This window comes from Phyllobates terribilis, unplaced genomic scaffold, assembly GCF_046119375.1.
Source record: "Phyllobates terribilis strain yellow unplaced genomic scaffold, ASM4611937v1 Scaffold_11__3_contigs__length_659146591, whole genome shotgun sequence".
Lineage (NCBI taxonomy): Eukaryota > Metazoa > Chordata > Amphibia > Anura > Dendrobatidae > Phyllobates > Phyllobates terribilis.
In genome coordinates this window covers 321,976,598-321,993,471 of record NW_027362771.1, presented here as the reverse complement: position 1 = coordinate 321,993,471, position 16,874 = coordinate 321,976,598, and the positions used below count along the sequence as shown (strand labels likewise).

At 40.1% G+C, this 16,874-nt stretch overlaps 1 protein-coding gene across 1 annotated transcript in view; it reads right to left on the bottom strand.

The window, feature by feature from the left end:
- Nucleotides 1–4,844: 4,844 nt before the first annotated feature.
- Nucleotides 4,845–16,874, bottom strand: part of LOC141166168 (uncharacterized) — a 79,352-nt gene continuing 67,322 nt past the window's right edge. Inside the window, exons 14-16 of the mRNA XM_073652596.1 lie at nt 11,622–11,696; nt 8,454–8,567; nt 4,845–6,182 (exon numbers count right to left, since the gene is read on the bottom strand). Of these exons, the coding sequence (XP_073508697.1) occupies nt 4,872–6,182; nt 8,454–8,567; nt 11,622–11,696 (1,500 nt within the window). The 3' untranslated portion in view covers nt 4,845–4,871. The remainder of the gene's footprint in view (nt 6,183–8,453; nt 8,568–11,621; nt 11,697–16,874) is intronic.

The window sequence follows — 16,874 nt, the reverse complement described above, 5'->3', positions numbered from 1 at the left end:
CCAACAAAATTTACAAAACCATTTTTTTAAGGACCACATCACATGTGAAGTGACTTTAAGGGGCCTTTATGACAGAAAATACCAAAAAGTGACACCATTCTAAAAACTGCACCCCTCAAGGTGCTTAAAACCACATTCAAGAAATTTATTAACCCTTCAGGTGCTTCACAGGAATTTTTGGAATGTGGAAGAAAACAATGAACATTTAACTTTTTTTCACAAAAATGTTACTTTAGACCCAATTTTTTTATTTTCGCAAGGATAACAGGAAAAAATAGACCACAAAATTAGTTGTGCAATTTCTCCAGAGCACGCCGATACCCCATATGTGGGGGAAAACCACTGTTTGGGTGCACGGCAGGGTTCGGTATGGAAGGAGTGCCATTTGACTTTTTGAATCTAAAATTTGCTTGAATAATTAGCAGACATCATGTCACTCTTGTAGAGCCCCTGATGTGCCTAAACAGTGGAAACCCCCCACAAGTGACACCATTTTGTAAACTAGACCCCTCAGAGAACTTATCTAGATCTGTGGTGAGCACCTTGAACCCCCAGGTGCTTCACAGGAGTTTATAATATTGAGCCATAGAAATAAAATTTTCACATTTTTCCCACAATAAATGTTTTTTAGCCCTCAATTTGCATTTTCATAAGGGTAACAGGAGAAACTGCACTATATCATTTGTTGTGCAATTTCCCCTGAGAAAGCCAATACCCCATATGTGAGAGAAAACCACTATTTGGGCGCACGGCAGGGTACAGAAGGGAAGGCGTCCAATTTGATTTTTGAATGTAAAATTTGCTTGAATAATTAGCGGACGTCATGTCGCGTTTGGAGAGTCCCTGATGTGCCTAAACAGTGGAAATGACCCACAACGGAAACTTGAAAAGGAACTTCTCTAGATGTGTGGTGAGCACCCTGAACCCCCAGGTGCTTGTGCTTCACAGAAGTTTATAAGAGCCATAAGAATTAAAAAAAATCAAACTTTTTCCACTAAAATGATCTTTTAGCCCCATTTTTTTATTTTCACAAGGGTAAGAGGAGAAAATGGACCCCAAAAACTGTTGTGCAATTTCTCCTGAGTACACTGATACCCTATATGTGGGGAAAATACTATTTGGGCGCACGACAGTGTTCAGAAGGGAAGGAGCAGTGTGTGACTTTTTGAACGTAAAATTGGATGGAATCGAGAGTGGACACCATGACGCATTTGGAGATCCCCTGATGAGCCTAAACAGTAGAAAGTCCCCACAAGTGACCCTATTTTGGGAACTAGACTCCTCAAGGATTTTATCAAGGGTATAGTGAATATTTTGAGCCCAGAGGTACAACACAGAATTTGATAACATTAGGTTATCATATTGAATAAGCTGTCATTAGTCTTGAGCGCTATTTAAGTTTGCATCGGGTACTCAGGTATGCACCTTTTATCGCGGTGCTCCAGTGACATGCTCGACTCCCCACCCTGCATGTTTCACAGTTGTTAGACACCCCCAACAAAAATGTGGAGATCGCTCGTGTATGGAAGGTAGTCCCTGCAAGATTTTATTGGCTGTATAACAGCTGTGAAACATATGGGGCGGAGACTCGAACATGTCACTCGAGCAGCATCATACCCGAGCACCCGATGCAAACTCAAGTAGAGAGCACATGCGCTCAACGCCATATCGTCATCATTTTTCTTTTCTTTACTTTTGAAAAAATCCTAACCCCAACACTACCTTAACCCCAACCCTAATACAATCCTAGCACAACCCTAACCCTAGCACAACCCTGACCCTAGCACAACACTAACCCTAGCACAACACTAACCCTAGCACAACATTAACACAACCCCAACCCAAATACAATCCTAGCACAACCCTAACCCTAGCACAACCCTAACCCTAGCACAATCCTAACCCTAACACAACCCTAACTCTAGAGTTTATTTTTTACGCCGTTCCTCATGCCGTATAAGTGGTTATATGACTTTATTCTTCGTATCTGTGCTATTACAGCAATACCAGATTCATATCGGGATTTTATGTTTGGCAGCTATCACACACTAAAAGACGCTTTTTTTCTGCAAAGACTAGTTTTTGCAATCATTTTTCCATATTTCGGCCGACAGTCATTTAAGTGCTTGTTTTTTTGCGAGACAAGTTGACGTTTTTATTGGTACCATTTTCGGGCAAATGACATTTTCTGATCACTTTCTATGAAGATTTTTGGGAGGCAGAACAAACAAAAATCAACAATTCAGGAATTGTTTTTTTTTTTCATGCCGTTCCGCGTGTGGTAAAACTGATAAGGCAGCGTTATACTTCGGGTCAGTACGTTTACAGCCATACTACATTTATATAATTTTTTTACGCTTTTACACAATAAAAACTATTTTATAGAAAAAAATATATTTTTTTGCATCGCTTTATTCTGAGAGCTATAACTTTTTTATTTTTTGGTTGACGGAGCTGTATTGGGGCTTGTTTTTTGCGGGACAAGATGACGTTTTCAGTGGTACCATATTTATTTACATTCGTCCTTCTGAACGCATTTTATTCCATTTTTTGTTTGGCAGTATGATGATAAAGAATCATTTTTTGCTTAGTTTTTTTTTTTTTTACCGTGTTCACTAAAAGGGTTAACTAGTGGGACAGTTTAATAGGTCAGGTTGCTCTGGACACGGCAATACCAAATATGTGCACTTTTATTTATTTATTTTTCATAATAATATTTATTTACAGGTACAGTATATTTTTATTTTTTTGGATTATTTTTTCATTTTTTTAAAATATTTAAAAAAAAAAAATATTTATATATATTTTTCACTTTCTGAAACTTTCTTTAACTTTTACACTTTGTCCCACTATGGGACTTTCATTTTTTGCAGGCTGATCGCTTGCATAGCATAGGGATGCAGCAGCATCCTTGTGCTATGTAAGCTGTCAACCCTGCACTGATACAAGTTAGATAGCTCGTGCAATGATCGTAAACTGAGTACAGTTTAATTAAATTAGTGATGAGTACAAAGTAAACATTGGCTGACCAAGGTGTGAGATTCAATTGCATTGGTGACCTGTATTCATGCTTCTGTGGTGGAAGCAGATTTGAACTTTGGGATCCTGAAAAACGCAGCAAAAAAATGAACCAAAACCTGCGTTTTTGACGCTGCTTCTTTTCCTACAAGAGTGTAGGTTTTGCTGCAGAAAAAAACACATCCAAAATGCCCTGTGTGAACATAGCCTTATATTACCACCAGTAACATTTTATATATGAGCTCTGTAGATCCTATAACTGCATACAGTACAGGTATATACAGTGATATCTCCCCCATCTTACAATAATGTCCCCCATCCTGCAATAATGTCCTCTGTCTTGTAATAATGCCCCCCTTCCTAGTCCCTATCTTTTAAGAAAAATCCTTCATTCTGTAAGAATGTCCTCCATTCTGGCCCCTTTCATTATTAATTTCACCCATTAGATCCCTATCCTATAATAAAGGTTCCCATCCTCCAATAATTTCCACCATCATGGCCCTTATCCTGTAATAAAGTCCTTTGTTCTGTAATAATGTCCCCCATCCTGTCATAATGTCCCTTATCCTAATCTGTATCCTGCAATAAAGTCCCCCATCCTGTAATAATGAACTCCATCCTTTAATAAAGTCCCCCATCCTGACCTCGACCCTGCAATAAAGTCCCCCATCCAAGCCCCTATCCTGTAATAATGTTCTCCATCCTGGCCCTTATCCTGTAATAAAGACCACCATCCTGGCCCCTATCCTGTAATAATGTCCCCCCATTTTGGCCCCAAAGTCCTTTCTCCTGTAATGGTGTCCCTAATCCTGGCCCCATCCTTTAATAATGCCCCACATTCTGGTCCCTTTCTTTAATGATGTCCCACATCCCAGCCCTTTTCTTTTAATAATGTCCTCAATCCTAGTCCCTCTCCTGTCATAATGTACTCCATCCTGACTCCTGTTCTGAAATAAAGTCACGCACACTGTAATAATGTCCCCCATCGTGTAATAACATCCCCCATCTTGAAATAATGTCCCCCATCCTGGTCCGTGGCCTATTATAAAGTTCACTATCTTGGCCCCTATCTTGTAATAAAGTTCTTTACCCTTTAATAATGTCCCCCGTATCCTGGCCCCTACCATGTAATAATGTTCTCCATGTTGTAATAATGTCCTGGCCCCTTTCTTTTAATAATGTCCCCCATCCTTGCCCCTTCTTTTAATAATATTCCAAATCCTGGCCACTTTCTCTATTAATGTCGCCCATCCTGGTCCCTATCCTGTCATAATGTCCCTCATCCTGACCCCTATCCTGTAATAAAGTCCCCCATCTTGACCTCTATCCTGTAATAATGTCCACCACACTGTAAAAAAGTCACACACCCTGTCCCCCATCCTCTAGTATTGTCCCTCATCCTAGCCCCTAAACTGTAATAGAGTCCCTTATCCTGTAATAATGTCCCCCATCCTGGCCCCTTCCTGACATAATGTCCCTAAACTGTAATAATGTCCCCCATCCTGCTGGCCCCTAATCTAAAATGCCCCCCATTTAAAAAAAATAAATGTTTCTTTTCACCCGTCCCATCTCCAATGATTAGCAGAGTCCTCTTACTTCTTCATAGCCAGTACAAAGGGGCAACGAGGCGCATGGCAGTGACATCAACAGCCACCCAAGACGTGTCATTTGTTGGCCTCTGATTGACTGCCAGCCTGTATAGCTATTGCGGTGCAAGGAGCCGATGGTTCCTCTGATGCACATTCAGCTGAAACCAAAGTTATCACATTGTCAAAGTTCAACACAACCCAACTTCATACTTTTCCAGTCAAAACTCATGAGACAAATGAAAAATTCAAAAAACAGTCACATATTTATTGATTTTCAGCCTTATATTTCAATTTCTTCATCATGTTATCTATTTCACTTATGCAATCTTCTCTTTCCATTTGTTTTAAGCATTCTCTTAGGCGATTCAATGAAACAGGATATTTATTTAATGTGAGTTTGGTAGGGGACAATCCTCTGTTACTTGCCTCTTCCTCAATCTCTGTCACTATAGTGATGGTTGCTTTTCCAAGCAACTCTCCCAGTCTTTTCCAATTTAGTTCTAAGGGATTTCTGGTGTCTAGTAGACTGCAAAGTCTTAAGAGTGCAGCGCTTTCAAGCCAGCGGGTGCTGCAATTCATTCCAAGAGTAGACAACATTCTTGTGTCATGCTGCGGGAACAATACCTCCCATGGCTGTATATTCCAATTACCACAAAGGGATTCATTCTTCATTTCAGCTTCCAAGATTTGCATAAAACTAAATCCACTAAGTTTCTTAACTATGGCAGTTGGCTGGACAAATCCTGCAGAAGTAAATACTTCAGAAATGAGAGTCAAATTGCGTAGCTCTGTAGGACAAAGATGAAGCTTTACATAGTCCTGCTCTTGCTCTTTCCTAAGAAGAGTTTCAACTACTTTTCCCACGCTTTCCAGGAGGTGGTAACAATCTCCCTCACAATCTCCCTCTGCGCCCTTCCTTCTCCAGCTTCCAATCATGTATAAATTTCTCCTATCTTCTGAGACCTCGACCCTCAGCTGAGCCACTGTACCCAAGAGTCTCCTATCTTCTGAGCCCTCGACCCTCAGCTGAGCCATTGTACCCAAAAGTGCTCCTTGCTTCCAGAACTGGCATTTGACTGTTTGAAAGCTACGCATAAGCTGGATCTGAAGTCGACCCACTAAAAAATGGCTAAACAGTCCTGTACTGCCATTATTCCAGCGATATCCAACACCTCGTATATTTTCCCATGCCCCATGGCTCTCTGGTCCGCCTTTTTTTAGCCAACCAGGCACCACAAAATCACCTTTTTGTGTTTTAAAAACAAGTTCAATTGCTTCCAGTAATTCCAGTATACCTTCTGATTCACCATTTGTCAAGTTCAAGGCAGTAATAATTTCTTCTGAACTCCATCGTTCTCTATTTGTGCCAGATGCGGGGCTAAGTGCAAAGTTGCCAAATACACCAAAAATGTCCTGTAGTAACCAGTTTAAATCTAAGATAATTAGATGAGATGCCAGATTTCTAGGACACGATGTGGCTTCAGATTCTAATTCAGTAGCGTTTGGCAAGTCTTGGCAAGTTGCCGTGGCCGAGTGTTGTATTCCTTGTAAAAAGTACTGCGGCAGGTATAATAGCTGCAAAAATAATATACATTAGTAAATGAGGTTCATTCATATTCTAAAACCAAACCTATATAGATAGATATTAGATTGGGCCTCATACTTTCTCTAGTGATCAGACTTATTCCAGGATTGTACTACAATATTAATATTTCCTATTATCTGTATGTTATTCAAAGCTAAGGCAAAAAACTACGACTTCTGTTAAATAGAAAAGTTAAAAATGCTTTAGGCTAAGTTCTCACAATGGGTATTTGATGTGTTTTTTTATGTTGCATGTTTTCTGCAGAATTAATGACAATTAGCTAAACTAGCTTACTTGCGTTTTTTCACTGAGCTGTTGAGTTTTTTTTTTACATGCGTTTATATCGTGTTTTTTCTATTACGTTTATTTTTCTTCTCATTTTTCCTGTGTCATGTTTTATAGAAAACTGCTTTGTTTGGACACTTTCTGTTACTTAAATTTAATGAAACTTCATTGATAAAGTCACGTGCAGTTTACATGTGCTTCTGTTGCTTTTCAACTGCGGAAACACAATAAAAATGCATATGCGTTTTTTTATCTGCGGATTCTCACCTCATTCAAGTCTATGGGTAAAATCTGCAAATAAAACACATATTGACATATTAAAAGCATAGGCATGAGATTTCTATAAGTCCCATACACTTTTCTGTAACTGTAATACCTTATGTTTTTTTTGTGCACTGAAAATACGCAATTGAAAAAACATGCCGAGTACTCAACATGGGATCTTAGCCTTAAAGATGCTTTAGACCAAGTTCAGTTCCCATGATGAGTATTTGATGAGATTTTGATGCTGAAGATTTTCTGCTACATTTCTGCACCATATAGCTAAATTAATTTACCTTAGTTGTTTTTTTACATGCATTTTTATTGCTTTTTTTTTCAGCTGTGGTTTTTGTCTCTTTTTGGTATGACATGTTTTAAATAAAACTGCTTTGCTTTGGAGAGGTCCTGTTACTTAGCTTCAATAAAACCTTATTAATAAAGATTACATGGGTTTTTATTGTGTTATTGTGCAAGTTTTCGTGGGGTAAAAAAATGTTTAAATCTCTTTGCTGGAACTGTAATATGCTGTGCTTTTTGTGTACAAAAAATATACAGCAGAAAAAAACACACCAAATACCAATCATGGGAGCTTAGCCTTAGGGCTCATGCAGATATCCATGAAACTCATAACTATATAGTTACATAGGTTGAAAAAAGACCACGGTCCATCAAGTTCATCCTTTCTCCACCAATTGTACATTTTTTCACTAAATTATCTATAACCCACAATGTTATGTGTAGTGAGGAAATCATCTAGCCCTTTTTTAAAAGCTGTTATAGTGTCGGCCATTACTACCTCTTGTGGTCGGGCATTGATCTGACTGTAAAGAACCCTTTCCTATTTAGCTGCTGGAATCACCTTTCTTCCACCCGTAATGAGTGCCCCCTGGTCCTTAGTATGGTCTTTGATAACGATGCCACCATGACAACGATCCAAAGCACAAGGCCAAGTCGACCTGTCATTGACTACAGCAGAACAAAGTGAAGGTTCTGGAGTGGCCATCTCAGACTCCTGACCGCAATATCATTGAGCCACTCTGGGGAGATCTCAAGCGCGCAGTTCATGCTAAACAGCCCAGGAATTTACAGGAACTGGAGGCTTTTTGCCAAGAAGAATGGGCAGCGTTACCATCTGAGAAAATAAAGAACCTCATCCACAACTACCACAAAAGACTTCAAGCTGTCATTGATGTTAGAGGGGGCAATACACTGTATTAAGAAATGGGTTATGTGAACTTTTGATCATTTGGATGTTTTTGGTTGTCATTAAGATTTAAAAAGAGAAAAAGCAGTAGTTTGAGAACAAATGGCTTCACCCAACCAATAAGCATGAGTGGAGAAAAAGTTTTTATGTAATCATTCATAATCTCTGAAACAAGGCCAAGGAAGGAAAAATTCTGCCGGGGTATGTAAACTTTTGAGCACAGCTGTATATGAGGCTGTTGAGTTTTATTCAGGAGACCCACTGACAGTCCGCACATGTAATCCGTACTTGGACAGAGTTTCACAGACATCTACATGAGCCATCACTGTGTATGATAATTAAATATTCTTGAGAAATCTACCATTTCTAAGAATTATTATTCATATTTTGCCGTGCTTATCTAAATGTTTTCGAGATATACCAAGGGGGCTATAAAAGCCTTTACTTATTTCCATTTTTATCATTACACTGAACTACAGTGGAATAAAAACGTATTCAGGGCCAATGATACCTCAGATATATTATGTAGATATTCCACAGCTGTTAGAAGAGTAGTTGGACAGACTGGATTTGGAAACACCTTTTGAACCCTCTCAGCAAACTCTTTCCAGTAGAGAAAGTGTACCTGAATTACAGAAAAAAAATAGGGCAGATTTAGCAATGTATTTCGGCAACTTTATGTAGCCCTGGCATTGGTTATTTTCTACAAAGAAAGAAAATAAAGGAGACAAAATAAATATTGTGTTATCTGTTGTGCACATGGACAGAACCCGGCCTAAAGATGAGTCCACACAGTGTTTGACATATATTTACTGCATGTTCAAGGTGCAGTTACTAAAAAGAAATAAATTGCCAATTTCTTAAAAACTGTCAATGATCGCATAGTATATGAAGTCATTTGTAAGCAGGTCATTTATGGTTAATTTCAAATTATACAGCAGAAAGTCGCTACAACTTTAGCAATCTGACTTCTTAGCAACCACACTTTGGACCCACATCACATGTGCGCAGAATGTGAAGACACCCCAATGGTAGAAGAGGTGCCCAAAATTTGGCACAATAAAATTTTGTTTTTAGAAAGATTTAGTGATAGATACTAACTTTCACATTTGCTATTAGGCAGCCGCACAAGCTTAGTATTTACAGCAGATTTTTCTGCTGCAAAAAAACATAATGTTGGAAGGAAAACTACCTAAAATACACATGTTTTTGCCATGTTTTACATGCATTTTTACATGCACCCAATTTGAATGGGTGAATAAGGCTATGTGCACACGAAGCAATTTTAATACGTTTTTGCGGCGTATTTTGGCTGCGAAAACTCATTAAAATTGCTTGTAATAGGTTTGCCATTTACTGCAATGAAAATCCGCATGTGCAGTGCACATCATGCAGATATTTCCGCTGCGAATTCGCATTGCGGTAAAACCCAATCGCCGCCATTGACTTGCATTGGATCGCATAAGATCCGCATGGCAACATGTAGCCATGCATATCTTATGCGATTAATGCACGGATGGTGCCCGGGTCTGGAGAAGAGGAGACTCTCCTCCAGACCTGGGTACCATAGTACCTGTAAGTAAAAAAAGAATTAAAATAAAAAATAACCTTATACTCACCTTCTGATGGCCCCCGCTCTGCTCCCGGGGTCGCTGTTGGCTCCGTGGTGGGTACCGGTAATGTAAAAGGACCTTCCATGACGTCAGCGGTCATATATCAAGTCACGTGACCGCTGACGTTGGTGGTCGCGTGACCTGATACATGACCGCTGACGTAATGGAAGGTCTTTTACATTACCGGTACCCGCCACTGAGCCAGCAGCGACCCCGGGAGCAGAGCGGGGGCCATCAGAAGGTGATTATAAGGTTATTTTTTGCATTCTAATTCTTTTTTTTTTAACATTATGTTGGTCACACAATATAAATCCATGCCGTTTGCATGGATTTATATTGTGAGACCAACTTTCAAGCACTTTTCCAAGTGATGCTAAAATCGCTTGGAAAAGAACTTGACAAAAGCATGCAAAATCACATGCTAAAAACGCTTGACAAACGCTTGTCCCTGGCAGAAAAAAACACATGTAAAATGCGCATGCGTTTTTTCTGCCAGCGCGATGCAGAAATGCTCAGGAAAAATGCGGAGCATTTCTGCATCGTGGGCACATAGCCTAATGCAACAAAAACGCTGAAAGAATTGACATACTGCAAATTTGAAAAACGCTTACAACGCTTGCAAGGAACTAATAAGCAGCATATGCATGAGCTTTCAGAAATCTCAATCACTTTGCTGGTATTGTAAAATACTGCAAGGCAAAAACGCAACATGTGAACAAGCCAAAAGAGCTGAGGTTAATTAAAAAAAGAATACATTTCTACAGCGAGTGAAGCTCTAAGTTAAAGGGAATCTGTCACCCCCTGGGAGTTATCAGACCTCTACTATGGTCATACAGCTTATAGAAATATAAATCTATACTTACCTGTATGTCCCATATTAGAGGTCTGATTGCAGAGAAATATCTTTTTATAAAATCTGTTTTCCTATGCTTGGCGACCTGGGGACGCCAAGAAATCCCTGCCTACCTACTTAATGTAAATATTCCCACCTTCCCCTACCCTCCCCTGCACGTCACAGTCCCCTGTGATGTGCAGTCTGGGGCTGCACATCCGGCGCATGCGCAATGCGCCTATACCGTACGGCGCATTTTTTTTTCTCCCTGTCCTATTTTACACTGCTGTGCTCTACTGTGCGGCGCCGGGGAGTCACGGTAATCAGGCATCCTGATAGTTAGCAACTATCCGGGAGGAAGTGGGAACCAAACCTTACTGTTGCGAACGCCGGAGGTCACTGGAGCGGAGGTCACAGTGTCTCCCCGGCGCCTGCGCACTAGAGCACAGCAGTGTAACATAGGGCAGGGAGAAAAAAAAATACGCCTTACGTTAGAGGCGCTTTGCGCATGCGCGGGATGTGAATGAGAAGAAGCATATGAAAACGGATTTTATAAAAAGACATTTCTTTGCAATCAGATCGCTAATATGGGACATACAGGTAGGTATAGATTTACATTTATATAACCTGTATGGCCATATTAGAGGTCTCATAACTCCCAGGGGGTGACAGATTCCTTTTAAAGGGGTATTCCCATTCCCAAGATTCTATCCCAATATGTAGTAGGTGTAATAATAATAATATTAGCAAATACCTCCAATTAGAAATATTGTATTGATTTTCTGATTAGTTATGTCTCTTTCCTCATGTGCAGGCATTGCAGGACCTTAGGTATCCATGGTTACGACCACTAGCAACTAGCTAACTAACTGTCACTATATCAGTGGACATAACCATGGATACCTAAGGTCCTGCAATGCCTGCACATGAGCAAAGAGACAGTGAATCAGAAAAACTATACTACATTTCTAATTGGAGAAATATACTCATATTATTATTAATACACCTACTACATATTGGGAAAGGATCTTGGAGATGGGAATACCCCTTTAAATTCTGATATCTTACACATAGAATTTGCAAAGAAGTATTGGTATCGGATTGACACGGACTTCCTGAATTAGGCCTGTATACCATGTTACAAATGAAAATAGAATTTTGCATAGATTTCTCCTCTAACTGCACACCAAAATCTGCAGATGGTTCACTCTCACATCGGACACGAGTCACTTACCTTTTGTGAGCGCAAATCTGAGACCTGCTTTAATATCAGCTGACAGATCTCAGGAACATCATCTATTGTTGACTCCTATGGTTACAAACATAAAAGGCCTGTTACATACTGTATATTAACTTGCTATTCAATTAAAAATGGTGGATAAACATCAAATATCTAGAGATTAATGTTCATACTGTGCATAATTCACCTTAATATTTTATGATATTTCTTAGAGTGGATCTATTTCAGTTAAAAAAAAGTAACATAAAAATCTTCTAGTGTGAAATAAATCTAAGGGAGTTCACAAAGAGATGAATGGTTAGGACAGCTGAATTCGAGGGTGTTGTGTGCTGCTGTGCTGCTCAAGCAGACCCACTGATAAAGGAGTGACCTGCTAGACAGTAGCTTTCCATTAGTGGTGTGCAGCATTGTAATTTGTCATGTTACGAATGGCTTGAAAATGGACCCTTTTGGCTGTTGAGGTACTGAGTCTAAGAGAGCCTGGATTTTCAGACTTAAACCCCACAGGGAGATTTGGACATTGCTGAGAGATATTGCACTATATACAGTTATATGAAAAAGTTTGGGCACCCCTATTAATCTTAAGCTTAATGTTTTATAAAAATTGGTGTTTTTGCAACAGCTATTTCAGTTTGATATATGCAATAACTGTTGGACACAGTAATGTTTCTGCCTTGAAATGAGGTTTATTGTACTAACAGAAAATGTGCAATCTGCATTCAAACAAAATTTGACAGGTGCATAAGTATGGGCACCTTACCAGAAAAGTGACATTAATATTTAGTAGATCCTCCTTTTGCAAAAATAACAGCCTCTAGTCGCTTCCTGTAGCTTTTAATGAGTTCCTGGATCCTGGATGAAGGTATTTTTGACCATTCCTCTTTACAAAACAATTCCAGTTCAGTAAAGTTTGATTGTCGCCGAGCATGGACAGCCCTCTTCAAATGATCCCACAGATGTTCAATGATATTCAGGTCTGGGGACTGGGATGGCCATTCCAGAACATTGTAATTGTTCCTCTGCATGAATGCCTGAGTAGATTTGGAGCGGTGTTTTGGATCATTGTCTTGCTGAAAGATCCATCCCCTGCGTAACTTCAACTTTATCACTGATTCTTGAACATTATTGTCAAGAATCTGCTGATACTGAGTGGAATCCATGCGTCCCTCAACTTTAACAAGATTCCCGGTGCCGGCATTGGCCACACAGCCCCAAAGAATGATGGAACCTCCACCAAATTTTACTGTGGGTAGCAAGTGTTTTTCTTGGAATGCTGTGTTTTTGTGCCGCCATGCATAACGCCTTTTTGTATGACCAAACAACTCAATCTTGGTTTCATCAGTCCACAGGACCTTCTTCCAAAAAGAAATTGGCTTCTCCAAATGTGCTTTTGCATACCTCAGCCGACTCTGTTTGTGGCGTGCTTGCAGAAACGGCTTCTTTCGCATCACTCTCCCATACAGCTTCTCCTTGTGCAAAGTGCGTTGTATAGTTGACCGATGCACAGTGACACCATCTGCAGCAAGTTGATGCTGCAGCTCTCTGGAGGTGGTCTGAGGATTGTCCTTGACTGATCTCACCATTCTTCTTCTCTGCCTTTCTGATGTTTTTCTTGGCCTGCCACTTCTGGCCTTAACAAGAACTGTCCCTGTGTTCTTCTATTTCCTTACTATGTTCCTCACAGTGGAAACTGACAGGTTAAATCTCTGAGACAGCTTTTTGTATCCTTCCCCTGAACAACTATGTTGAATAATCTTTGTTTTCAGATCATTTGACAGTTGTTTTGAGGAGCCCATGATGCCACTCTTCAGAGGAGATTCAAACAGGAGAACAACTTGCAAGTGGCCACTTTAAGTAGCTTTTCTCATGATTGCATACACCTGGCTATGAAGTTCAAAGCTCAATGAGGTTACAAAACCAAAAAAAGTGCTTTAGTAAGTCAGTAAAAAGTAGGTAGGAGTATTTAAAACAAGAAAATGATAATGGTGCCCATACTTATGCACCTGTCAAATTTTGTTTGAATGCAGATTGCACATTTTCTGTTAGTACAATAAACCTCATTTCAAGGCAGAAACATTACTGTGTCAAACAGTTATTACATATATCAAACTGAAATAGCTGTTGCAAAAACACCAATTTTTATAAAACATTAAGCTTAAGATTAATAGGAGTGCCCAAACTTTTTCATATAACTGTATGTAAACAAAAATAGAGAAAACATAAATAGGATAGGAATATTAAGACCTCCTTGTTAAATGAATGCACAAAAATCAATGCTTACAGAGGGGTTAATAATAATTACACACTAGGGGTATAATGCAAATGCAAATCAATGAACCCCCTTAAGGAGCCCGCATTTGCTAGGAGTACACGTTTTACAAGAAGCACTTACTTAGAAAGGGATGCGTTGCTCCAATCAGGCTGTAAGAACAGAACAGCAAATGACATGATGAGGCAACAAGCACCTGCCTACTGGAGTGGTAGGTCCTGTACTGGCAAGCGATGAAGAATGTGCCCGCGCAAATCGGCGACAAGGGCTGGCGGTAGGGAGCGGAAGCGTCCCCCAGTCAGTAAGCCTTCTTGCAGCTCTGCATGTTGGACATCGTTAGACACCCATATTAAAAAATAAATATAGTACTATAATAAAAAGGTTGAGTTGAGTTGACACCTGAACAGGGTGTTGTGCTCTATTACCCTTACCCAGAAATACTAGCATGGACAATATGCCCCATTTGAATTATCCTATGGGGACATTTCTGACTCACCCCATTCAATACTGGGTCCTCCCAATCCTCCAATTTAGTGGTTTCAAGGGGGTTCCTCACACCCCAATACACCATCGTTAAAAAGCATAAAGCTCTATTTCATAATTAAGGCCTTTGGGGGCAAAACTATCAAGAGTGAATATCCATTTTGACTCCACTCTGGACATTTGCCTCAAAAGTCCTCTCCTCTCCTCTCTCTACATATATAGTGCAATTGAATTGCACAATTCAACACTTTGTATAGCGCAGTAGTTTGTTTAGGATTTACAATTTTTGTGGGCTAGTACACACACAGAGCCCTCTTTTTTCCTGCAGCTTTTTTCCCCCTTTTTGTGTGAATCGCCAGTGTGTTTTTGCATTCTATGTCAATATTGGATATGTCTCCACGATTATGTATGGACCACACAGTCTGCAAAAATCATGGACATATGAACAGTTCAATTGACTGTCATAGGTACGAGTTCTATCTGTGAAAAAAAATGAATACCACTCATATGTGAAAAATTGATGTGTGAATGAGCCCTTGGGATCAAGCTAATGGGCAAAATCCAGAATCAGAGCTAGTAAAATGATAATTCCTCAAAGATTTATTCACACATCAGTATTTTTAATCAATATTTCATCACTATTTTTATGCCAAAACCAGGAGTTTTTCGCTGTAAGTTTCATTCCTGGTTTTGGTAAACAAACACTGTTGACCAAATACTGATGTGTGAATAAGCCCTAATGGTAATTTAATTTTCCATAGCTGATGACATCACCAGGAGAGAGGACCGCCTACACAGGCCAAGAAACCTATAGGTATAAAAGGAAAGAACCTCCCCAACCTAGTTAGTTCTTATAAATAAAACTAGGAAAAACAGGATAAAATAATTGACAAAAAAAAGTGGACTCCACAGTTTTTTGCTTTTTTTTTCACATGCATACACACTACCATCATCAAGAATAAAGGAAGGGAATATGAAGAGTAAGAAGAGTGCTGTCATGGGCTACGAAAAATATAATTATCATTTTTACCCTCGCCCATGACACCAGGAGAGACTCAGAGACAAGGATCAGAGCAGGATAACAGCTTAAAGAACCTTAAGTCCAAAGAACAGGTTAGAAGCCGATAGTAAATCAAGAATTAAATAGCGAAAGAAAGGAAGAAGGAGAGGCTCATGTAGCAGCCTTAGATACCATTAAGTCCAAAAATATTTGGACAGTGACAAAAATTTTGACATTTTAGCTGTTCACCAAAACATATTCAAGATAATAAGGGCTTAAACTGCAGAATCTCAGCTTTAATTCAAGTGTAGGAGAAATGTTAGGAGTAGACACATTTACAGTTTGTTACATTCTGCAAAAAAAAGAGCGCACTGGTGAGCTTGGGAACTCAAAAAGGCTTGGATGTCCACATTAGAAACCCCTTTACAACATCCACCTGTCACGGGTGTGTCAAAGGTGACAGACAGTCGCCCTGCAGTTGGTTGCAGGAGATCTTTACGTTTGGCATTACAGACGTTTTCTTAGAGGCTGGCTGTCTCTAGGACCCAACGGCTAACTCCCTCTGGCTAATTAGCTCCCTGGCCTGGGTGTATAAATACCTGATGTGTCTGAGAGGGAGGTACCGGAGATATTCATTACTACTTGTGAGGCTTTAGCAAGAACAGTACTTCGTCCTTTCTGGAGCTTGAGGCGCATTTGTCTGGAGTCATCTAAAGCTAAGCAATCCCCCCCTCCCACGTTTGTCTAACCTTGCTGTCTATAGAGCTCAGTGGAGATCGACTAGTGCTCATCTCCTCCCGTCCGTAGCCTTAGCCATACGCCAGGGAAAGTCAGGGCGAGGCACACGTGCGGAGATTGGTGAAGAGCCAATATAGGGACGGTAGTTGAGACAGGGTGACACTAAACCAGACTAGGTCTCCCCTTCCCCCTTTCCCTAGAGTCTTGGCTCCCTTTCCCTCTTCCCTTTGTGTTGCATTAAGTCTTTCCCACACCTGGCGTGAAACAACCCAAGTGAACAATGCTCGCTAGGAAGTAGGTGTTTCAGTATCTGAGTCTACCATAAAGAGAAGACTTCATGAGCGCAAATACAGAGTGTTCACCACAAGATGCAAACCATTAATCAACCTTCAAAATAGGAAGGCCAGAATAGACTTTGCCAGTTCTGGAAAAGCACTCTTTGGACAGATGAAACAAAAATTAACCTGTATAAGAATCATGAGAAGAAGAAAGTATGGAGATGGTTTGGAATGGCTCCTGATCCAAAGAACATGGTGGAGGCAGTGTGATGGCATAGGCATGCATGGCTTACAATGGCACTGGGTCACTAGTGTTTATTGATGATGTGACTGAAGACTGAAGTAGCCGGATGAATCTCAAGTGTAGAGTGCTATATTTTCTGCTCAGATTCCACCAAATCCAGCAAGGTTAATTAGCGGGCGCTTCACAGTACAGATGGACAATGACACAGAACATACTGCGAAAGCAGCCCACGAGG